Source organism: Vitis riparia, chromosome 13 (genome assembly GCF_004353265.1).
Source record: "Vitis riparia cultivar Riparia Gloire de Montpellier isolate 1030 chromosome 13, EGFV_Vit.rip_1.0, whole genome shotgun sequence".
NCBI classification, from domain to species: domain Eukaryota; kingdom Viridiplantae; phylum Streptophyta; class Magnoliopsida; order Vitales; family Vitaceae; genus Vitis; species Vitis riparia.
The window spans coordinates 29,064,875-29,089,152 of NC_048443.1; the positions used below are offsets into that span (position 1 = coordinate 29,064,875).

Consider the following 24,278-nt stretch of genomic DNA (forward strand, 5'->3'; position numbering starts at 1 on the left):
GTCTTCTTCACTATTCTTGTAACCAATCAAACTGTCACAATAGTCTGATTTTCTAAGTCACTATCATTTGGGTCAGCTCTTATGACTGAAATACATGACCCTTAACTCTGACCAATTCTTAAATCCGGTAATTTTGACCAATTCTTAAATTGGGTTCGGACCCATGGAAGATATAATATCATCTTTTCTTGGAATTTCCCCACATAACACAGGCAGCAGAAGTGGTGGGACTGAATGCAAGTTTGAAGGAAGACAGCCTCTTACCAAAATGAAGACGGGTATCTATACCTACCTACTTTGAGGAAGAAATCTGCAGTTGTAGGCCTGAAAGGGAAATATTCTTTTAAAAACTGGAGATTAATGCCCAATCAGGTCTGCTCTCACTTTTCTCATATGAATGGACATCTGAAAATATACTATAAAAATCATTCTACTTGCTACCACACGTTCTTTCTTGATGGTGACTCCCATGTATGTCAACTCTCTGTATCAAAATAATGTATCCTCCACCAAGTTCCAATCTAATCGAGGTGATCTTCATCAAAGGATCGTGATACATGTATCATCGTCACTCTTATTGTATTGTTTTATACATAGTGAGTCATGGTTAAATAAAATAAAAAGTGATTCCGATTTGTTCAAGGCAAAATTTATTGAAATTCATTGGGTGTCGTAAAAAATGATAGAAGTTGTAGTAGAAAAATGCTTGTTCATCTACCAGCCGAATTCGGGCCCAACCCGTTGGCCAACTCCAGCCAGGCCTACTAACTGAATTTTTGGACATGGGTTGAATCTAAGTCCATGGCCAAGGGTTGTTCAAATGTTAATATCTGTAATTTTCATCTTAAAGATAGGTTAACCCAAAGGTGGAGTTGGGGGACGAACTGAGTCCTGATCTAGGGTGGAGCCTAGTGCCACACCTAGCTTAAGTGATAGTCACATTGCGGTTATAATTGATGGAACTTTCTAGAATTGCTTTAAAAAAACCACCTCATTTCGTGGGCTTGGACCTAGCTAAGGCTAGCCCGTGAAAGGGTCGAGCCCAATAAGCCCAAGAGGGTCTAAACCGAAGTTTGAGAATAGATCCCCAATCACTGGAATCACTAAATAAAAAGGGCCCAAGGGCCAATTGGGAGTCTCAATCAGTTGCAAACGCCGTCGTTTCGTAGTTGGCAAGAGAAAAGTAAAGATGAACTAAAACGACGTCGTTCCATTGCTTGTCATTTGGTTTTGTACCGCCCTCCAGAGCGGGGAGAAACGGCACTAGGGAAGCTCAACATGAGATACAATTTCGATGTGCCGGAAAAGGAGGAGCAACAGCCGCGAGCTCCGTCTCCGGCGACGCCCAAGGAAGAAGTCCAATGGATTCCTCTTCAGAACCACCCCATCTTCACCACCGCTACCGCCACCGCCACTGCCGCGAGCACCGGTCATCCATCCGCTCACCGGACGGCCAGAAATCTCATGGCCTGGGACGGAGCCTCACGCCTCTACTTCTGGGATTCCGTAAAGAAATGCCTTCATCGGATCTCCATTCGCCTGGGAGAACCCGACCCAACCTCGGTTCTCGCAGATTCGCCTTCTAAGGTTTCTTCTATCTTTGTTTCTGTCTTTTCTTTGATTGGAACTTTCCTTCTTTTTCCAAATGCGTTTGTTTGGTTAGAAATTCTAGGAAAAGGAAAGAAAATGAAATTGTGAGCTTAGTTAAACCGAGGATGTTGAGATGGATGAGTAGCAAGAACCGGAAGAAAATGAATGCTTTCTTGAGCTAGGATTGTGGAATTATGTGTTGTAAAAAACAGTGGCTGTGTTAATAAGGAGTAGGATAGTTTAGTCAAGGGGCAGTAAGGACGAGGCTGTGGGCAAAAAGCAGCGAGGAATGCTGAATGACCTAGGAGTTCGCAGAAGAATCTAAAGGTGTCCTTGTACCTTTGAGCCTTTTTCCCAGTGATTTTACGTATGCAATTTCAAGTATGCACCGTGTAAAAATCTTCAAAACATGTTTAAATTTAGTTACTAAAGTTAATAAGAGAATCGCATTAAAATGAGCTCGCATGTTGGTACCTGAATTTGTTCCACAAATTTTACTCAAGAAATCTTTGCAGGGTTCTTTATCAGGTGGCCGGCCTCATTTTTGGATTCTGTAATATTTGTTAAGAAATAATGCTAAAGCTTATGTGCTAAATCTCTGAATTGGTTTTGCTAACAGACATGAGGCCTAGTTGCTCATGAAGAACCAAATAGGAGGGTGTGTTCAGAATTTCAATCAGGTTTTTCCTTTCGGAAGCATATGGGTGTTAATCATAATAACAAAGAGGATGTCTTCTTGATACCTATTTTCTTTAAGTAATTTTGTCTTGAGATAATATATATTATAAAATAGGATTCATGTACCCTTCTTCAAATACTTGTAAAGGCAGGGTTCGTCTTTGTTGAGATGACCTGAGTACTATTAAACTTCTTTTTCGGAGTGCTATTAAGCTTTGTCATTCTTCTCTTTATTTTATTTTAATTTATTTTTAAACTGGATCTTGAGTGGATGGTAAGATTTTCATAATAATGTTTTAAGCCAACAATTAGAACTATATCAATTTTTGGTAATCAGTTTTGCAAAAGAGTAAAGATTCAAGAATATGCAAATCAACTTTGCTTGCTTATGTGTGGACCCATGTTTATGTATTTTTCACCAAGGTATAAGTGGGATTCAAGGGGATAAATATGATGGTGTGTTTTGTGTCTTAAATAGTATACTAAAAAATGATAGTAGAAGTAAGGAAATCTTAGCGGGAGGCATTAGGTTGCCTCATCATAGATAGAATCTTTTCAAGAGGAAGAAAAGATTATATTATTAAAGAATATTTTATAGATTGGTGTTGATATCTTTTGAATTTATTTATTGTTTGTGTAGTAATATCGATGGTTTATCGTATTTGGCTTTAAGTGCATATTCGCTAATGCTGATAATTTAATAGGTACTACAAGCAGATGTGCAGCTCAACTTTGTGGTTGATAGAATCTCCATCAATAGAAATGGATCAGCATTACTCCTTGCTGGATCAGATGGTCTTTGTATAATGTACCTCTATGGGCGTACTTCTACAACAGATAATACCATCATTTGCAGGTATGGGCAGAATTATATATATTTTTTTTCATTTTTTTTTTAATAAAAATTGAGTATATTGTAAAAAATGCCAGAAGAAATAGCACACAGGTCCTGTACAGTGGGTACCATCAAGCACATCCAAAAAAGAGGGAACACAAAAAACTTTGTCCTTCCTTAGTGAGAACCCAACCAATCTATAAAATCAATTAAAAAAATTGAATCTTCATCTATGTATAACTTAACCCACAAAAGAAGATTGCTAAGAAAACTGCTTTACAGAATTCGGTCAGAGGGCTCATCATTTTCAAACAACCTTTGATTCTTTTCCCTTCACATTGCCCAAAAAATGCATAACAAAGCAACTTTCCATGCATTTCTCATTTTTTTTTTCCACAAATGAGTGATGTCATCCTAAGAGAGTCTATCTGCCTGTAGAAGATATCACTCAAGCTACACCAAATAAAGAAAACAATAATTGTCATGAAACCCTTTGCCTTGGCACAGTCAAGGAGGATGTGATTGATGGATTCTTCCTTGACTTTACAAAGAAAGCATTTGTTTACCAACAACCATCCTTTCATCTGAAGTTGATTTAAAGTTAAAACTTTTCTCTAACTTGTCTCCCAAGCAAAAAAACTTGCTTTGAATGGGACCTGTGAATTCCAAATTACTCCTACCAGGAAAGGAATTGATCTCTTTGGATTCAAGACAGAATATAGAACTTTGATGGTTCCATTCCTTGAATCCATCCAAACCATTATATCCTCTCTTTCCCCAATCCCAACCTTTCCTTATAGTCTAGAAAAGAAAAGTTCTATGTTATCCAACTCCTAATTATTCAAGTGTCTAGAGACACAAGGATTCTAGTCCCTTTCACTTGTTTGGTCCCATAAATCCTCCACATATGCCTCGTTCGATATAGCTAATGCATATAAAGAGGGAAAGGATTCAAATAGAGGTTCATCTTCACGCCATTTATCCTTTTTAAAAAAAAACCCTTCTCTCATCACCCACAGAAAATGAGGCTCTACTTTTAAAGATATCTTAATCCTTCTTGATAGCTTTGCATAGCCTAACCCCTTACTCATCTTTGGCTTCCTCCTTGCAACCAATTTTAGGGGCCAATTCCTCCACATTGTCCACCCTTCCTATTGGAATCAATTCACTCTTCTCTAAGCTTATTTCCAATCTCATGGTGATTTCAAACCACATGAGTAACCAACTTAAATGAAATCATCTGATCTTGCAAAGCCTCACAAAAAACAATAGTATCATCACACACACACAAAAAATAATAATAATAAAAAATGATAAAATTCATGTCTATAGATGAATATTTATAGTTAAGATGGAGCATTTCTCAATAAGCTGTGCATTTTACTTGTGTCTAACATGTGTTGGATTGGGGGTAACTCCAAAGAACATTGATTTGGTAATGGTAGCTAGTTAGAGTGGTAATGGCTTATTTGGGACATGGTGTCCTCTGTAATTATCCTTTTTGCACTTCCAGCACTTCCCAATTATAGGAAGATAATTGTTTTGGGGGCTTTTTTAGTCTTTTCTTGTTGATTATGGAATAGAAAAGAGTATGCTTTGGTAATTACCATAAGGCCTCCTTTGTTCTAATAAATAATCAAGCTAAAAAAATTTGGTCTTGGAAAGTATACTGAGAAAAACTCCTCTTGAAATTTTCTTTTGTTAGTAACTTTTGGTCTTGGGCTAAGCCGTGTATAGTTGAAGGGCCTAATTCTTTAATCATTTTTTTTTATTGGTTGGGCTCTAGATGAGGGCCGGTTTTTTTTTTATTTCCCTCTCTTTTGTCTGTTGTTTTTTGGCGCCTATTATATACTTTATGTATGCTTTGGGTTGGCCGTTAGGTGCCCCCTTCTTTTTAATTATACTTTTTCTGTGCTTTTGCCCATCAAAAAAAAGAAAAAAGAAAAAGAGATGCACACTTATCAAAACCTGCAGGTATATCTGCCTTTCAAGAAATCACTTCAACAATCATGTCTGAGCTATATGTAGGTAGATTGATTTTCACAATTGTGACAGAAATTTTTGCTAAACTGTAGTGAATGTGAGCAGTCTTTCTTTGTTAGTGGAAAAAAATAGATAACTCTTGTCAGTGTTTTAAAAGGCTAAAGGCGGTTTGAAGCGTTCTACTCAAATGAGGCAAAGTGTAAGCCTCAAGGCAGAGCAAGGTATGAGCTGTAAATTAAAAAAATAAATAAAATCTTAAAATATACGAACAACACTGAGAAAATCATGTAAAATAAGTAATAAGAAAACCATAAAATTCATTAAAAAAAAAAAAATCATTGTTTGTTATACTAATTTAGTTCCTCTTTCTCTCTTCCAAAATCCAACTCTCTCTCAAGAGGCTCCATAATTGCCTGTTATGGCGATTGATATGCATTTTTATCATGATCTATACTAGGCTATACCATGACGAATATATAATTATAGGAACCCTCATTGATCTGGATGATCCTACGATTGGTTGGCAATTCCACTGACAGTAAAATCCAATCTCTGGACTTCTGGCAAACTGGATATCTTAAACATTTTAGCAACTGTGTTTTCTTGAATTCAATTATTAAATAATCTGATTGATGTGATTATGCACTAATAAGGTAGTGCATGATTTTAACAGCTAGTTTTTGTATTGTCACAGTTTTTTGTCACACCCCTTACATGTTCTTCCTGGGGATTACCATATCATGGCCTTGCATAGAGCTTGCACTGCAGTTCAAAAAATCATATTGTCTAAGGGCTTTACTTTTTGGTGAATATATGGTTTCTGTCTTTAGACTGATAAAATGGCTTGTTTTGGTTCAGAATGGAAAAATAGGAAATGTTTCCAGCTGTTTGAACTATAACTATAATCTTCTTATGGAAATGTCTGTATGATCCTTAGAGGTCTTGATTATTAATCGCAAAATAGGTCATTGCCCTATCCAGGTGCTGTCTGATTTTCTTGTTAAATTTGATTGCCTTCAGTTCATGTAAGCTGTTCTGTTATTTTGCTCTGATTAGGTATGGTGGTTGCACTTGTTCTATTATTTTGCTAAGCTTGAATATGGGTACTTGCATTTTTTCCCACGTTCCTGATATTTTCCATGTTTTGGTACTTTTGTTTGATATATCAAAGACCCACACAATAGAATCTTCTTTTAATGTTTTATGCTATGGTCCTTGGATTCTTCATTTTTATGAGTTTGAAATTTTTACCATACTTGGTTCTTTCTCTGTTATGTTAAATACCTACATAATAGAATCATCTTGTAATGTTTTCTATTATAATGCACAAATTGATACTATGCATTATTTGAGTACATGAACACTCTCATAGTATTATCTTAATTATTGGCTTTACCCTGTTGGGAAATTCTTACGGTGCAACTTTGTTGGTAATTTATTTACAGGACTGTTTCAATTGGTTCACAAATTTATTTCAACAGCAACAATGTCATCCGCACATTACAAGTTTCATGGCACCCTTCCAGTGACACTCATCTGGGAATCCTTTCTTCTGATTCAGTTTTCAGGTATTATAATCTTTTATCAGAATTATTTGGGCAGTGCCACAATAACATGATGTAAGGGCATGCATGTTGACCAATGAAATAAGAATATGTATTGTGTGGATATCTTAATCCACATTATCAAGAATAAAATATTTGAAAGAATGGTGGTTATATGCTGAAGTTCATGGATACTCAAAGGAGAACTATTTGTAAGTTAAGAAAAAGGCACTATTGTTTTTTAGAACCAAATATAAATGTAAAAATTTGATCAATAAAGCCAAAAAAAATGCCATAATTGCCATCCACTTGAATTATTCTAAGTGAATGATGTAGAAAATTTTAAAATATATCAAAACCTGTGCATTAGGTCCAAAATCCCTTCTGTTAAAAGTTCATAATGGGTTTTGACCAGATTCTGGCCAGAAGAGCTGTTCCTGAAACTTTTCTAATTTGAAAAGTTAGATATCATGCTTGAATTGTTTTACTTCTAAGTCACTTATAGTGACATAGTGTTAAAGGAACTGTCATCACTCACTGTCCAATCAAGATTTAGTCACATCTCCAATGGTATGGCTAATTTATATTATTGGCAGGTGGCTATACTTGTACAATTATGAATTTGTCATCCTAACATGTTGGGAACACTGTTCAGTCACTTTTTTTATTTATAGTATTGCTCTCTCTCTCTCTAGGGTTGCTTGCTCATACATACCAAATTCATAATTATTTTGTTTTATTATTTTCTTATATTTGTGGAAGGTACCGTTGTGCGTGTCTGGAACTAATAATAAGTTACCTTCTCCATGTAGAATCTTTGATTTGTCTTCAGATGTTGGGCTGCCAGAGCAGGAATATTATTTACAACCTGTGGACCCTGGTAAATCTCGAAATGCTTCATCAATCTGCCCTGTTGATTTTTCTTTTGGGGCTGACCATTTGTGGGACAGATTTAGTGTAAGTTGAATTGAATTTGTTATGTCTCTTACTTTTTCTTTTCCTTTTCCTTTCCATTCTCTTTTAAGTTACTCTTTAATGTGTGGGTTCTTTTTAGATCAGCTATTATAAAGACTACTGGTTCACTGGTGCTCCTTTTATCACGATTATGGTTACCCATGTTCATATTTGTTTGGTTTTGGTTTCTGGAAAAATATCTCTACTCATTTCAACAATTCTCTTGGTTATAATTGTTCTTGTGGTTGTTGTTATAATTATTAATTGATAGATATCATCATCATCATAATCAGTATCATCATCATCATCATCATTGTCTAAAAAAATTTTATTATGCCTTTTTATTTATGCTGATGCTTGTTCAGTTCAGCCTTTATTATGTTGCTCAATTCATTGGGATTAGGTACTAAGATTAGCATGTGTTTTTAAATTTCTTGCAGTTTGTCTTTTATTAAGTCAACATTTCTATGTCATTTTCAGGTTTTTATTTTATTCAGTGATGGTTCAATCTACATCCTTTGTCCAGTTGTTCCTTTTGGAAGGTACTTTTCCCATGGCACTTTCATTTCTGTTCTTCCATTTTAGGTTGATGCTTGCAGCTTTTTGCAGAGGCAGTATGTGTAGGCGTCATAGTATTGAGGAGTTTAGCTTATGAGAAACTCAAGATCCCTAAAAATAGGACCATAAGGAATGGTTAGGTAGTTGTGAGGCACATGAAATAGATGCATAATTTGATGGACATCCCACTATTTTGTGTCTTAGAAATTTTTGACAAATAATTTGGGATTCTGGATATTTAATGATTATCGGATGTTGACTGAAAAGTGAATGCTCTATTTTGCAACAGTGTCTACAAGTGGGAATCAATATTAGAAATATATAATGATGCGCACACATTTGGGCTTAAATCAGCCAATTCAACTGCTGTTAGTAATTCTAATCTGGCAATATCTTGGTTGGAAGCAACATTTCCTGAACTAGCTCACCAAGCAATGGAAGGGGGAAATTTATCTATGCTAAAAGCTCACCCTTATGCTTTATTTGATGCATCACTTTCATTGCAGGTATTTATCTTCTTTTACCCCTATATGTTGCAGTTGCCTTTTTATCAACTCTATGTTAAATTGAATGAGAAGTTATTATGTAAAGATGAATTAAATCACATAATGATGCAAAATTGCTTCATTAAATTGGTGATATTCCTATTCATAATAATTTGAACTTTGCTGATTGACGGTTGTGATTCTATTTGACTTCCTTTTCCCACAGTCATTTAAACTTGTGGGTTGTCACTCTTGTACTATTTTGATTTTTTATTTCATACTCACTTTTTGTTTCAGTTGGATTCATTGTGATCCACTACTCCTTGTGACTTCCATAGGCTGAAAATTTTTTCCTTCCCTGCAAATCCACTCATACTGATTGTGCTTCCTCCAGAATTATGATTCCATAAATCATACATTGAAGCTTGTAAGGCTAGTGGATCTCTCATAGGATTATGAACTACATTGAGACAATTTCAAGTTCTTGAGAAACTTGATCTTGTTCTCCTTTTCTTTTTTCCTTTTAATGTTATGAGGTTTCCATTAACTGGTTTATTTCTGCTAGTCAAGCATGCACTTGAAATTTCAGTGTTAATTGCAACTTCTCCAAGAAATCAAGACATCTTTTTTGTGATTTTCTAGGGCCCTCTACGTAAAGTATGCAATGGTGGGGAAGAAGAATTTTTGGCAGTTAGGGTTGCAGAATGTGAGGGTCGAGCGGTAAGCTTTCTGTACAATTTGGTCAGCAAAGACTCAATTCTGGTGACAGCCTGGAGTGGTGGGCAATTGCAAATAGATGCTCTAGCTGACGAGATTCAGCCAGTCTGGATTGTAGGTAGCCCACCCCGTGTTCGTGTTGATTCCCTTGACCGTATCCTTGGTCTTGCTATGATTTGTGAATCAATCCCATGTGAGCTTTCTGTTGTGAAGCTTGACCAGCCACCTGATCAGACTTTTTGGTTGGGCCATCCGCCACCATTGCTGAGACTGGCTATTATTGATTTGGCTTTGCCAAGAAACATGGAAAGCAGTTCTCTTATTTCATTATTTGTGGATCCCCTTATTCCAGAGAGAATTTATTCCCTTCATGATGGAGGGATTGATTCAATAGTACTGCATTTTCTCCCATTTACAAGTGAGGCTACTGGCAAGAATGAGACCATGAGAACTCCCTCTGTTCATCCTGTTCTAAGTACATGCCAAGCCGAATCTTCCTCATCGTCTCCTATTTGTGGTTTTGTGGCATTATCAGATTCATTTGGATATTCATGGATTGTGGCTGTCACCTCCAGTCAAGAATGTATCGTGCTAGAAATGAAATCTTTGAATTTATTGATTCCTGTTCATGTTGATATAGAGAAAGACATTAGCTTGGAAGAACCAAAACAGATAGATACACCAAATATTATAAGCAAAGAACTCCTTAGTGGTCCTAAGGTGGTTTTTATTCCTCAGACATCACCAAATCTGCGTTCTGTTGCTGCTGATTCTATTGAAGGTCGATCAACTCTTCATCAGTATTTCAAGCTTTTCCATGAAAATTATGTGGAATACGCACATAAGGTAGATCCTACTCTCCAATTCATACACAATAAGCCTTTTACTCATTTGAACCTAATTTTTTTTTGCTATAGCTCTGAAATTGAGAAACTTGTCTCGTGTTCTTTTTCAATCTTTTTTATTTCTTTGATATAGTACAGTATTTTGCAAAATGTTTCAGAACTGCTGCTAGCCATGGAAGGTCTTATAAATTTGAAACTGCTGCTAATCGTCAATTCAAGCAGCTTGCTTTTTATTTTAGCAAAATGATTGTTCTGTGGTTGTCCATTCTTGGCAATGCACAACTGATAATTTTGATGCATGAGCAAACCTTATGAATGGTTATTGAAACACCATGATTCTTTTTCTTTTCATTCTTTCTTTCCTCCTTTTTTTTTTGGATAGGCATGATCTTTACACAATCACATTCTTGGGGTTAGTTTGTTTTCTTTTCCATTTTCTTAGTAATACATGACCGTTTATTTCTTTTGCCAACCAGGCTAGATTTTGCAATGGGTTTTAGGGGTTTACATTGATATCTTTGAAAAGCTAACTCATCAAGAATGTTGACTGATCAATATTCCAATGCTGATGTTACTTTGAGAGTGATTACAAAACAGCCTGTGATTTTTTTCCCTCTGCTTTTCTAGGTGTACTTTGAGCTCAAGCATCATGGTCCTCACCTGAAGAAAATCATTGATGACCAGCTTGCTCGATTAGGTGAAGCACAACAGAAACTTTTGAAAGTCGAGGAGAAACAACCAACATTAGAGGAAAGGATCCATCATGCAAATCAGATGCACGGTTTTCTAGAAGAGCGCTTGCAAAGCCTAAGAAACTTGCCTGGGGCTCACAAGAAACCATTGTCTAGAGCAGAGCGCGAGTTTAAGTCTGAACTCGGTATGTTCTCTTTCTTGCACATTATTATTATTATTATAGTTCTGCGAATTTTAAGAATTCCTGCAAACTCCTCGCCTTTCTCATTGGGTTTATGAAACTCATTTATATCACATACAATTCAGTCATTTGTAGCCACGGATATTTTGAATAAATCATTTACCTATTTTAGATTACTTGAAATGAAGAGATGACTTCTGCTGCCCTTTCCCTATTTTTCAATTCTTCATGAAAATCTTACTGAGGTTGTCACTATGATGGCAATTTGTTCCTTTAGCTTGGTGATATTCACCTGCTCAGAGGAGTTGACATCTGATAACCTATTATTGGTGACTTTGCAGACAGATTTAGAGGAGTTGAGTTGGACGCTTTGCGGTCTTCCATTGAAACTTTAAATGCAAGGTCGAGAAGATATGTGCAATCTTCAAAAGGCAGTACCTCAAACCAACAAAGGCATATATCAGGAAGGAAGAATTTTGTTGAAGATGCTCAAATCTCCCAGCTGAAATCTGCCATTGCAAAACTTTCACTCGTCAACAGTGAAAATGCAAAAAGGGTTAAGGTTGTCGAATCAGCATTAAAAAGCCAGGAAAGAACAGGTGATTAAACGTATTAACTGTTTCAGTTTGGAAGTTGATTTATGAACCTGCAACAAGATACCTGTTCTATAGGTTTTTTTGGTTGGTTTACTGTCCCCAATAGCGCACATGAAATATTTTCGTTGTAGTTCCTACAAATTGATGGAGCTGGAAATATCAATAGCTTGGGGACGTATACCAGTATGTTTCCAAAGTGGATAATACTCTAGAAATCAGAAGTGTAGTTCCTCTGATCACATTTGTATTTTAGTACCGGGCATGAATGGTTGTTAGCCGATGGTTAGTTGGTGATAGGAGCAACATACATTTAAATTCTTAATCCTTAATGTATCTTTACTGTTCAGGATGAGTTCTAACTCAAATTTGAAGGAGATGGCTTCTCTTTTGGTTTTATTGTTATAGAAGTTACAATTCCATTTGGAAATTATTCTTAAAAATAGTTTTTTAACTTAAAAAACACATTTGATAAACTTCTGACAGAAAATGGTTTTTCAAAAATTTGTTCTAAATTAAGAGTTTTTAGTTATTTTTGTGTAGTGTTGTAAGTAACAATTGAAAATATGAAGAATACTTAGAGAGCTTTTGCATTATACTTTAAGTGTATAGTATTTTCATGAAAAATAAGTCAAAATGTATTTTCCATGAGATTTTAAATAAAACTTTGTTCATGAAAACTTTTAAGAATTGCTAATATTACCCTGAAAATGAGGAATGTTATCCTGTTCATGTGCCTTTCGTATTTGCAAGTGCTGCAAACATGATTCCCAGAATTGCTTGTTGAACACATTTAGCAACTCATTGACAGGGGCATATGTTCAAGCAAACTCTCTTAAGCAACTCATTGGGCTTCTAGGGCAAACCCCACAAGGATTTTAGCTGAATTCTGAACCCTTCAAAATATGCTCCTCTGGCTTTAAGCTTGTGGGGCTTGACAGTAATAAAATATACACTTGCCTGCAAGCAAGCCTCCACCAACTCTCCAACATATCCACTCGACGATCTCATTTGCTCCATTAACTTAACTACAACCTGCGGATCTTAATTAAAGTGCCGATTTTAGGGGCTCGAGGAAAAAACCCAAGTCGAAAAGATCATTTCGATCGAGGCAGATTGTAAAGGGAAGACATGCTTATCATGTGCTTTACTAGAAAGAATCATAACGTGGATGAAATTTACAAGGTTCACGTGTAATGAGTATACGACCAAATGCATTATCATTCGGAGCTCAAATTTGAAGTAACAAGCCATGCCTGGTGATGTCTACAGACTCATCAAAGAAATACATTGAATGAAGGGCAAATTCATGATTATTGGTAAGCCTAACAAGATGAAAAATCATATAATCTTTCTCACCCTGAGACTTCATTAAGAAGGAATGAATGATTGTGTCACTGCAGACCCTTTGTGAGCAAGATGGGCGCTACTTTTCACATGATTCGTACCACAAATCAATGCCCATTTGAATAAATAAACCAATATATTATTATTCCATGTGCTCTCAACTTATTTATTTATAATGAGTTTATTCCATCCACATTGAAGCTACATCTTTCCTACCTTCTCTGCTTCCCATTTGTGTTTCCTCCCTCTTTTTTATCCCTCTCATCCCTCACCTTTTTCTGCGGCGGATGACACTTTTCGCCTCTCCACATTGATGGGGTATCGCTTCTGAGTCCTAGTGGTTGGAAAGAACACCAACTTATCCTCCTCTGCAGGAGCCCAGCTGCAATTCAAATCACCAAAATTAGCTTTAAACATTTGAGTTGCAGAGAAATTTCAAGTCAAATTTTAAATCATTGTGTTGCGCTGATAGGTTACCTGTATCGAGTGACCATGCGGTGAAGGAAAACCGAGAGCACCACCCTTGCAAGCTCATAGCCAGGGCACAGGCGCGGCCCTCCTCCAAATGGTGTGAACACATTCACACCACTCCCTGGAACCGTGGGTCCAGAATTATTCTGTAACATTAGAATTTTTTGTTATCAATAATTCTGTAAGATTTAGGAATATTCGGTTAATACTAGGCAAAGGGAACAACAGAATAACCTGCCATCTCCACGGATTAAAAGTACGAGCATCCTTGAAGTATTCATGGTCCAGGTGTACAGCTCGAAATGATGCAAACACCTTCCATCCCTTAGGAATTGTGTAACCTGCTTGGGTCGACCCAAATATAAATATGGTTTAATTTCCGTAAGTACCCCTCTGTATTTTTTTAATTAATGTATTTTTTGGAGGTTACCTTTGACATGGATGTCAGTGGTTACTCGCCTGAAAATCCCACCTATAATGTTTGCCACTCTCAAAGTCTCATTCACAACCTGAGAAGAATAATAATAATAAAAAATAAAAAATAAAAAAAAACAGACTAGTCTCTCTCATTCACAAATGATGCTGAATTATAAAAATGAACAAACTCAATGTACTCACACATTGAGTGAAAGGCATGGATTTATAATCACTCCATTCCAGAACATTAGGGTCGCTTATCCTTGCCCTAATCTCGTCATGCTCCTCCTGCCAAAATCAAAATCAATATTAGTAATTTCAATAAATCCCATGAGGTTTTTGTTTAATATTCCTATTTTTTGCTCTAATAATTTGTAAATTATATGATTTATTATTTATACAAGTATTTAATAAATGGGAGCAGTAAAACCCCATGCACCGTCGGATGGCCCTACTCCAACAGAAGTCAAAAGCAGATCCAACGGCGGAAGCATTAAACCATGTGGTACAACCCCCAGGCAACGCGCAGGGAGAAAGAGCGGCTAGGGTGCAGGCTAGAGAGCATAGTCCCTAGGCTTTACACCGTTCGATAGAGACCTTGGAATCAGCATCACACGAGTTCCAATGAACCACATCTGGGGACCACCGCCACAGGCTTAATCGCAGCCCCACCATCAGTTTGGCATCAAGAATGGCAGCATGGTAAATTTATTAAAAGAAAAGCCCTGATTGGAGTCAAAAGAGGAGAAATAAAAAGACTGACAAATGGAAGAGAGGAAGGGCGTGCAGTTCGGAAGCATCATTTTGTCCGACTACACGAATGTCGCCTCTACTTTGACTTTACGTCAGTACTTTCCCCACCAAAAAAAATACTAAGTACACCTCATTTCCCTTTATCAAAGTATCATTATCTACTATACCTCCATAATAATAATAATTATAACCCTTAATTTAATTATAAGATGAGGAAGCCAGGAATGGAGTAAGGGTGGAATATGGATGGTGGAGAATGTAGATAAGGAAGAAGGTTCCAAGGGAGGCAACATGATAGGGGTGGTCACCGGTGGCCCACCCAACTTCCTGCAAAAGAAAAAGAGGTCAAAGAGGAGAAGAGAAGTAGGGAAGCTGAGAAGCTAACCCTGAGCTGAGCCAAGGCGAGAGGGGTCTCTGTGAGGAACTTGATGGCGAGGGTCATGATGGTGGAGGTGGTCTCGTAGCCAGCCACCAGCAGGGCCAGGATGAAATCCACGATCTGCTCGTCGGAGAAGTTGTCGCCGCTGTCGAGGAGGGCGGCCAGCATGTCGTTCTTCTTCTCCTCTTCTCCTTCTTCCTTGGCTTTCCTCCTTTCCCTCACTACCAAGTTCAGTGCCTCTGCTACCTTCGTCCTTGCCTTCATGGAAAGAGGAAAGAGAAAAATAAAATAAAATCAATTTCCTTTATCTAGCATGATGAAATAAAATAACATGGAGGCAAATATAGAAGTGAAAATAGGAAAAGTAAAGGATGAATAGCGAGTGAAGCGAAAAGGAAAGAGAAAATGGGAAATGAAATAAAAGCAAAAACAAAAAACAAAAAACAAAAACATTTTATTGTAATTTGAAAACAGACTTTTATAATGACTAAAATGTGATCAAAACTCTCTATCTTTTTAAGTTTCCTTTTCACATCGTTTACTGAGTATGTCGGAAATAGGCAAACAAGTATGAAAAATAATGATAATTTGGAGAAGAGAAAGAGAAAGAGAAAGTTTTACTTGGATGGCTCTGCGGTAGGTGGCGGAGAAGAGAGGGAAAGGGACGGTGAAGAAGCCTTCAATCACAAGCACATATTCTTTTCTCAGAGACTCAGTCCACTCCCCTGGATCAAAGCTCATCAGCTGCTTCACTGTCAAATCGAATGTTATCTGCATACACATATTTTACACAAAAACACCCACCAACCACCTCTGTATTATCAATCAAACCGATCATTACTATTAAAAAAAAAAAAAAAAAAACAGCAAAGCGTATATACGCAGAGATCAGAGATGTGAATATGAATGTTGTTGCATTGACGTTGACCACTGAGAGCCATGGGGGACTTAGAAAATATAGAAATAGGTATATACCTTCTTGGCCTCTTCCATAAGTAAGATCCGGCTGGTCCATGAGTCCATGTTGAAGCGGATCAAGCGGTCGATGTCGAGCAGCAAGTGGTCCTTGATGATGGAAGAATTACCGAAACTCATGGTGAGGGAATGCATTTTTTTGTGGAGATTACCCTTCATTAACAGCAGGGAATGCCTTCCAAGCAAGTTGGAGATGGAGCCAGGGTAGCTGCACTCGAACAGCTTCCCCTCGTTCTGCAATATGTACCGATTTGTCTCCGGGTCCGCCGAGAACACCGTGGGCTCGCCGAACACATGGGTGGTGAACAAGGGCCCGTACCGAGTCACCCTCTCGTCGATGAAGGGTTCAGGGTTGGCCGACTTGTAGGCGGAGATGAGCTGCAGAGTCTCGCCCACCAGGGGGAGCCCCAGGTTTCCCGGAGGCAGGCGGTGGCCCCTGGGGCGAGTGAGGCGCAGGAAGAAGAAGAAGATGGCGAGGAGAGCCGCACCGATGGTAACGACCAGAGACCAGTCCATCGCGGAGAGAAGATTGGAGATTGAGATATAGAGGAAGGGGTAAAAGGTTTGGAGGTTTGGAGGTGTGGAGGGGTGTTTTTAAGAAGAGGGCATTAATGGAGGATTGGAGGGGTGTTTTTAAGAAGAGGGCATTAATGGAGGACTGAAGAGGAGCACACGAGGGGTATCTGCTACGAATCTAAAAGAACAGGTCAAGAAAATTAATGCCCGGATATTTCAGTATCTGAATTTCTGACACACACTCACTCTCTCTCTCTCTAGATTTTCCTGGGAAAAAAAAAAGGAAAAAAAAAAAAGATAAGGTGTGATTAAATCAAATTTTATTCCTATTTTCAAGTTTCCACCATATGGAGAATATGCTCAGGTGTTTCCATCCCACACCCAGATGACGTTACCAGAGCCATTGGATGGAAAGCCCATAATGGCCCCACCAGGGTGAAAAATAAGGCCATGACATTATCATAGTGTACCAGAGGGGTGGCCCCGCTTGAGCTGAGCCCAAGTGTGAAAGGACATTCGGGTTATTTTGAGATGGGAGTCGTGGAAATCCCCAAAACCCTTGCTTTTTGGGAGGGAGGGGGGGTGGGGGGTGAGGGGGGTGTGGGGGTTGATTATGAACGCAAATGATAATTATATTATCACAGAAAACTAAGTTTTATGGGCAATTGAAGCTTCTAATAAAAAAAATTTGAATAAAATCTAAAACAGAAGGAGAAGTACAAGGCAATAATAGGGTCCGAATATTTCTTTATTTTTATTTATATATACATGTATATATATATATATATAAGAGGAGAAGGGGATGATCCCATGTTCATCCACATGGTCCCCATAAGGGACATTTAGCCCTCTACCCACTTGACAGCCCTTAGAATAATGGAAGCCCAGGATGGTTCAACCCCCACAACACCCACCTTTCCCATTTTTTTTCCCTTGTTTTTTTAGTATTAGAATGAAGGGCCCTTTTTTTAATGAGAGAATCCCATCACTTGCTCATATCCTCACTCAACTTTAGGCCACTTAAAAGACATTCTTAAACCCAATTATTAATGTTAAATCAAACTGTCTTCTTTTAATAATAATTGTTGGGATGTTTTTTAATGGAAGAATCTTATTATCCTCCATTGGGGAAAAAGGGTTTATGATGGAGGATTATGTTTGTAGGATTATAGGTAGGTTAGTTGTTCTGAGACACATTAGAATGTGCATGATTTGTGGGATTTGGACACCACTCAACTTTGTACCAATCCTTGGGAAGTTTGATTATGATGTTCTTTTCTGCATTGATGCATGCCTGATTGTAGGAATCCAAATTATTGTATCATCCTCATGATAGAGCTTTCTACTTATGCTTATAGCTTAATAATTAAGTTAATTAGATTATGATGCAAATCCAAGATACCCTAACCAATTAATGCTAGACAATATGCCTTCCCTTTCGTAATACTACCTTTTTAACCTGGCAATACCATATATGTTAGTATCTGATAACAAATAATTCTTTTTATTATCACATCCAATAATTGACGATAATAAGGAAAAAAAAAAAAGTAAATAAATAAAATGTCGGCATTTGACTTAGACCACTTTTAAATCCTACCGAATGTGAAAATTTTGATATTAGGTTGACCTAGACCACTTTTAAGCTAGCATAATGTGAAAATTTTGAGCAAATAGAATGCTAAAAATGAAGATGAATTTTATGCTTGTGATAGGAAAGGGAGGTGGGGGATGCAAATGGGATTGTATATGAAGAGGGCATATGATAAGAGAGAGAGAGAGAGAGAGAGAGAGAGAAGAGAGTCCCCACAGCATCTCCCCTCCACGTGTGAGGTGACAGTTTTCAGCCCAGGAACAGGTAGATGTCCACATAATGTACTATCATATTCAAGGTCCATTTCAACTTCCCCACATAATGTGCTATTTATTTGGCACCATTCCTCCACTATGGAGATGAACAGGATTCACATCTCAACCATTTTGTAATTCCCACATATACAAATTGCTCAATTAAAAAGCTAAAATACCCCCTTCCCTTCTGCTTCTTCCCCTGGCCCTAGCCATATCCACTTCCATGTGGGCACTCAGCTGTGCTTCCTTTTGGATCCATCCTATCAATTGGGTCTCAATGATTTTGCATTTTAACGGAATTGGACCTACCCCCATTTCATTTCATGTATTTTTCAAGTATTCCAATCATATATTCATTTGGGTGTTTGAGGGTCTCCCTCTCAACCATTTTCATTGCCATAATGAATTGGTTCTTGACCCCTCACAGACAAGGGCCTCCCCAATACGTGTAGGACCTCAAGCCTTAAGGGCCACAGGGATGATGATACACTCACCGACACAATTCATTTTCTTATAAATTGGAAAATATTAAATACCCATTTTAATAAAATCATTTTCAATTTATATAATTCTTTAAATTGTCAAAAAAATTTACAAAAACGCGTTACCATTTCAAGGAAAATGTGCTGAAAATCTTAAATCCAACTTATCATTTTCCTTCCCATCTCCTAATTTGAATTTGGCTAATGATCTTTACCATTTGGAAAAAGAAAATGGACCACAAAGGCCAAATGGGGAGAGATGGTGGCATAAATATGAAGTTGTACCTGTTACAAAGCAGAAAAGGACCACAAAATCTCATCAAATCTCATACCCATTTATTCCTTTGAAACCAAAAAAAAAAAGGGAAGGGGACCAAATAATTCAATACCCCAATTCTATTTTTTTTTCTCAAGGCCAAAAGGGGTTCCATTTTTCTTCATTGTATGGACTCTGGGTTGGGGAAAAAAATGTGGGTTAGGGTAAAAATAATTAAAAAGATGAATGAAATGATAAAGGAATGATTAAAATGGGAAAACAAATAAGCGTGATTTAGGGGAAGATGTTGTGGAGAAGGAAGGAAAAAGGTGAAGGTGAGGGAGTCAAAGGAGGGGTGGGGCTGAGTGGTCAGCCGAGAGACACGAGGACTGAGGCGCACGTGTGCAGAGAGAAAGAAGGAAAAAGGAGATTGTACACATTCCAAAGTCTGAATTTACACACACCACGTGTGCCAGAGGTGCACGTGCCCACAAACCCAGCAACAAATAGCCAATTAATTTCTATTTAATTTGTTGGAAAATGACAAGTTATTGTACTATTAACCATCCAACAAAATATGGTAACAATAAAATAAATAGGATTAAAGAAAAGAAACAAATCAGCCTACCATATCAAAATTGGATTGATTTGATAGATGATGATACGTTTTCCATGTATGTTCAAAAGGTAATCTTTTACCATATAAAATTTATTTGAAAAAAAAAAAATTTAAAGATAGAGAACGTGTTTTAAAAGTTTATGGTATATCTCAATGATAATGATGTATTTTTAAATTATTTAATTTTTTATAAAAATTAAAATAAATGAATTTAATTTTTGAAAGCAAACAACCACACGCTAACATTTTCCAAAAGGGACAAAGAGATGGAGAAAGAGAGGAGCAAGAGTCTCGTAGGGAGTCACATAGTCACATGCAGCTCTGCCTTTTTTTGTTTGCTCCACTCTGTTCGTTTTTTGTTTGTAGCTCACCCGCACCATTCACCACAATCACCACCTGCTGCACCTTTCTTCTTCCACACGTTCGCATCTGGCGTGACCCAGTCACTCTGTTTCCATGTACGGGTTTTTTTTTTTATCTATTTTCATTTCATTTATTTGATGACTACTTCACTCTCCCAAACTTTAAGTTTCATTGGGTAGAACCGTAGAAGTTGAATTGATATTGGGAAAATTGAGAACGGAAGAGTACCCCTTGGATATTTTTGTTAAATGATTTCTTTTAAAAGTATTTTGGGCATCTCCAAGCCCATGGGAAAATTGGATATTTCATGAATTGAATATTTTATTGGGCCTTGGGGAGGCACTGTTCAAAAGCTCTACAACCCTAAAAGCAAAGCTTGAGTAATGGGCAAAATGCAAAAGGCCTGTTCATGAGAAAGTTCATCTCACTGACCACAGTGTACATTACCTTTTTCCACCCCTCTTTTTGGTGTCCATAAATGGAAGCACAGCCCAATAAAGACAATACGAAAAGAAGCAAACATTACGCATACCTGGCAGCATTTCACATGGTGGAGAACATTAATGCACCCAAATTTCAAAGTCCCCCACCATTTTTCTCACATGGGTTTCAAAGTAGGTTTACTAGTTGATGACTAAAGTAAATGGGCAGTTAAACCAATCCCCACTAGTGGACTCATTCATCCCAACCCAATATTTTATAAGGGAAAGGAGCAGTTTTTGGGATTTTTATTAACTATCTAAAAATTGTTATTAAAAAGAAGAATAAGTCGTTTGGTTTGACTTGACCCAAAGTTTTAAAAGAGGAGGGTGCTGTTTGGGATTTCTTTTAACCATTTAAAAATTGTTACTAAAGAAGAATAAGTGGATCGTTCAACTTGACCCAATGTTTTAAAAGGGGAGGAAGCAGTTATTGGGATCTTTTTGTAATTACCCAAAAATTGTTATTAAAAAGAATAATAATAATAATAAAAACCTTGAAGAACGTTTTTTAAAATAATAAAAAAGAGTTTTCTTCTTAAGTTTTTTAGTTTTTTCGGTAAAAGTAAAGGTCCAAATTCTTATACTATGAATTTTTTTTGAGTGATTCTTATATTTATAGTTCTATTCATAATTTGGAACGAAAAACTAGCCAATAAAACAATGAAATTGATATTCTTCAACATCAAAGGTAATCCGAATTTCGTAAAAGCTATAAAAGCTGCCCAAGTTTCATACATTCTCAGTGGGCATACTAGCTTTGGTGATGTGAATTCCAAAGGAAACTTTGAAGAGTCCTCAGGTGCTATGATTCTAGTATGGTAATGATGATTTAGAAATATAATATGGTCGACTTTAGAAATATAAAATAGTCGATTTAGAAATATAAAATATGATCTTAGACTCTGGGTAGAGTGGTGGTGACTGATGAGTTTGATTGACACATTGCCGGCCAGATTGGCTTTGAATTTTGAAGATTTGATTACTTTGTCTGTAATCAAGAAGTTGTTCTGTAGACATAACACCACTCTGAGTTTTCTTCCCTTGTTTTGTCTTCTAATGCCTCATACTTTGCTCCATTACTGCACCATTTTGCGACTTTTCTTTGCCTCCAATCATTTTCTAATCGACTTAGTTTTATGCCCTTAAAATCTCAAACGTCATAAAATAATCACTCACTACTCTTAGTCTCCTTGAGAAAAGAGGGTGAGCCAGCAAAAGTAGAATCCACAGTTACATCCTCTACTGTTTATCTTTTGATTTATCATAGTACTTTCTTTTTATTGCCGCGAAAAAGTGGGACAAACCTACCTGATAGCATACATGCAGTAGGTTTTATTAGCACCACCGGCTATTTTTTCCCTTTCTTATGGTCTTTTTCATATAGGGGAGAAGCTTTTACTTTTTATCTGTCTTATAAGAGTTGATTGCCCGTGAAGGCAGCCAAAATTCTTGTAAATGAGTGGAATATGTTCATCTACCATAGCTTCATTTCTATGCGAGTGATCCTCAAACACAAAAATGAGATATGGGATTTGTTGTACCAACAAAATCTTCCTCTAAAGCTTTCACTCTGAAATCTTATTGGTAAGTGCAATAACTCCATCCATCACTAAATTTCCCATCTCTAACAAATAAAAGGTAGTGTTGAATGGGAGTGCTTCGATGGTCACGTTAGCACTCAAGTTTTTGGAAACAAAAAGAAGAAAGAAGAAGAAGAAAGAAGATGGAGGATATCTTGAATGATATATTTCTCTGATGCATTAACGTAAGCCAACAACCTATATATAGTCAAGAATCAACAAACGAGTTAATCGTCGTGTGGGTTTGCCTTCGCTAAGGGAAGAAAACGATTTGCATATGTCTGTCTATAACCTCCATGCAATAACACTACCTTAAAAATGTAAATGTCTTTACAAAATAAGGCACTAACGAAATACTTGTCCATTTTACTTAACAATGGATAAGGGATAAAAATCAAGCCACCTTTCCACCTTAAGTAGGGACAGAAGAAGGTAGTAATGACCATGGACAAAAATATCGATAATTATAAATATATCGGTACTTCAATTTTACAGATATATCGGAGGATGTTTTGGAAAAAAAAATCGATAGCCTTAAAATTGTTAAAAACTTATGGAAATGCAAGAAAAACCTCATAATAATATAATTAAAAGTATAATAAACATTTTAAAGTTGTTTTATTGAAGGATTTGATATATATATATATATGATATAATTTGTGATATTAGATGTAATTATATCATGTCGATCTATAAGAAATGTTAATTTTGTAATTGTTCTCATTATGAAGTCACATAAAATACTTTATTTCATTAAATATCAATAATTTGTACACATTACATTGCAATGTCCCTTTAGTACCAAAATGAGGATTGATGTGGTTCAATGAGATTGAAAGATGAAGAAACCTTGTCTTGCTGTTGGAGACAATATTGGTACCAACTCAATGAGTCTCGATAATATTGGTTAAAAATTCTAACATGTCATGCATATATCTCTTGAGTCTTGCCCACCGCTTCTACATTGATAGGATACTCAAAGTTCACCCATGTGTTAATGTCAAATCCTCATTCCATCTAATATGGAACTTGGTATGACATTTGTGCGGAAGGAGAGCAACACAGCATACCATACTCTTCATCAGTTGAACTTGAAGGTTGACTATAACTCATCACATGAGGAGAGTAGACATTAGCCTCATTCAAGGAGTCACTAAATTGAGTCCCTATACTCATAGATTTAAAACTCCTTGAAAGTAACTCCTCATTATATGGTTCCATTGTTCGTTTTCTCCCTCTATAGGGTTTCCCAATAGCTCCTCTGCCCGGACCAGCTTTTTTAGATCTATAATCTTCATCATGTGTGCAATGTGTGAAATCATTTTCATAGGTAAATTGGCTGATTGAATATTGACTATGCTGACGTTCCCAAATATCACTCCCGCATTATCACCTCCATTATCAGTTCCACCTCTTGAACCATCGTAACCAGAAGCAGAAATACCTGCAACACTAGGTCTACTACTGTGGCTAACACTTATGGAGTCCACCTCTTGGTGGGAATACAATGCTGGCTGAAATGAATCATCAGTATCTTTGCTAAAACTTTTAGAATAAACTTTTTCGGACAAAACACGTTCAACATTAACTTCAAATTCTCGAACATGAGCAGCGATTCATGGATCAGGATTTCCAACTTCGTCATCCAAGTGTATAGGCCTAACCCATTGAAACAACTGATTATCTTCTTCTTCACCCACCTCGGCTGAAATGTCAAGAAGATCAAGGTAATCTTTTTTAGCAACTCGATCATTTTCTGCCTTCATATCGCATAACTTTAGCCTCATATTATAGTAACAAAAAACTAATTGCTCTAATCAAGGGTAAGCCAAACGATTTCATTGCTTTGTGTGGATGAGAGCAAACGTACTCCAATTTCTCTCATAAACAGAAGATGACGCAGTTTGTGAGAGAACTTTAATGACTAACTTTCTCAATGTAGGTGTTTGATTCTCATACATGAACCACCATTTAGTTGCAACCAATTTGATAATCATATAATTACTTATGTGGTGAATTTACAATAATGATAATCAATTTTTTCCTATAAAGACTCGTCGGGCACCATGGTTGACTTTGCTGCAATTGTCGCTCGATCACCGAATCCTTTTTTTGCATCTCAAAAAACATA

At 36.9% G+C, this 24,278-nt stretch overlaps 2 protein-coding genes across 2 annotated transcripts; one reads left to right on the forward strand and one right to left on the reverse strand.

The window, feature by feature from the left end:
* Positions 1-1,245: 1,245 nt before the first annotated feature.
* Positions 1,246-12,055, forward strand: LOC117928903 (nuclear pore complex protein NUP88). Its single transcript, XM_034849008.1, has 9 exons — positions 1,246-1,587; positions 2,973-3,124; positions 6,532-6,654; positions 7,443-7,587; positions 8,065-8,126; positions 8,432-8,648; positions 9,270-10,190; positions 10,817-11,066; positions 11,405-12,055. Exons 1-9 carry the CDS (start codon positions 1,279-1,281, stop codon positions 11,668-11,670), a joined length of 2,445 nt encoding a protein of 814 aa, XP_034704899.1. The 5' UTR covers positions 1,246-1,278; the 3' UTR covers positions 11,671-12,055.
* An 804-nt stretch (positions 12,056-12,859) lies between these two features.
* On the reverse strand, positions 12,860-16,746 carry LOC117929163 (cytochrome P450 90A1). The gene is made up of 8 exons (XM_034849391.1): positions 15,999-16,746; positions 15,645-15,794; positions 15,030-15,281; positions 14,093-14,179; positions 13,905-13,983; positions 13,709-13,815; positions 13,481-13,620; positions 12,860-13,385 (listed from the first exon to the last, which is right to left on the reverse strand). Exons 1-8 carry the CDS (start codon positions 16,512-16,514, stop codon positions 13,265-13,267), a joined length of 1,452 nt encoding a protein of 483 aa, XP_034705282.1. The 5' UTR covers positions 16,515-16,746; the 3' UTR covers positions 12,860-13,264.
* Positions 16,747-24,278: the final 7,532 nt, after the last annotated feature.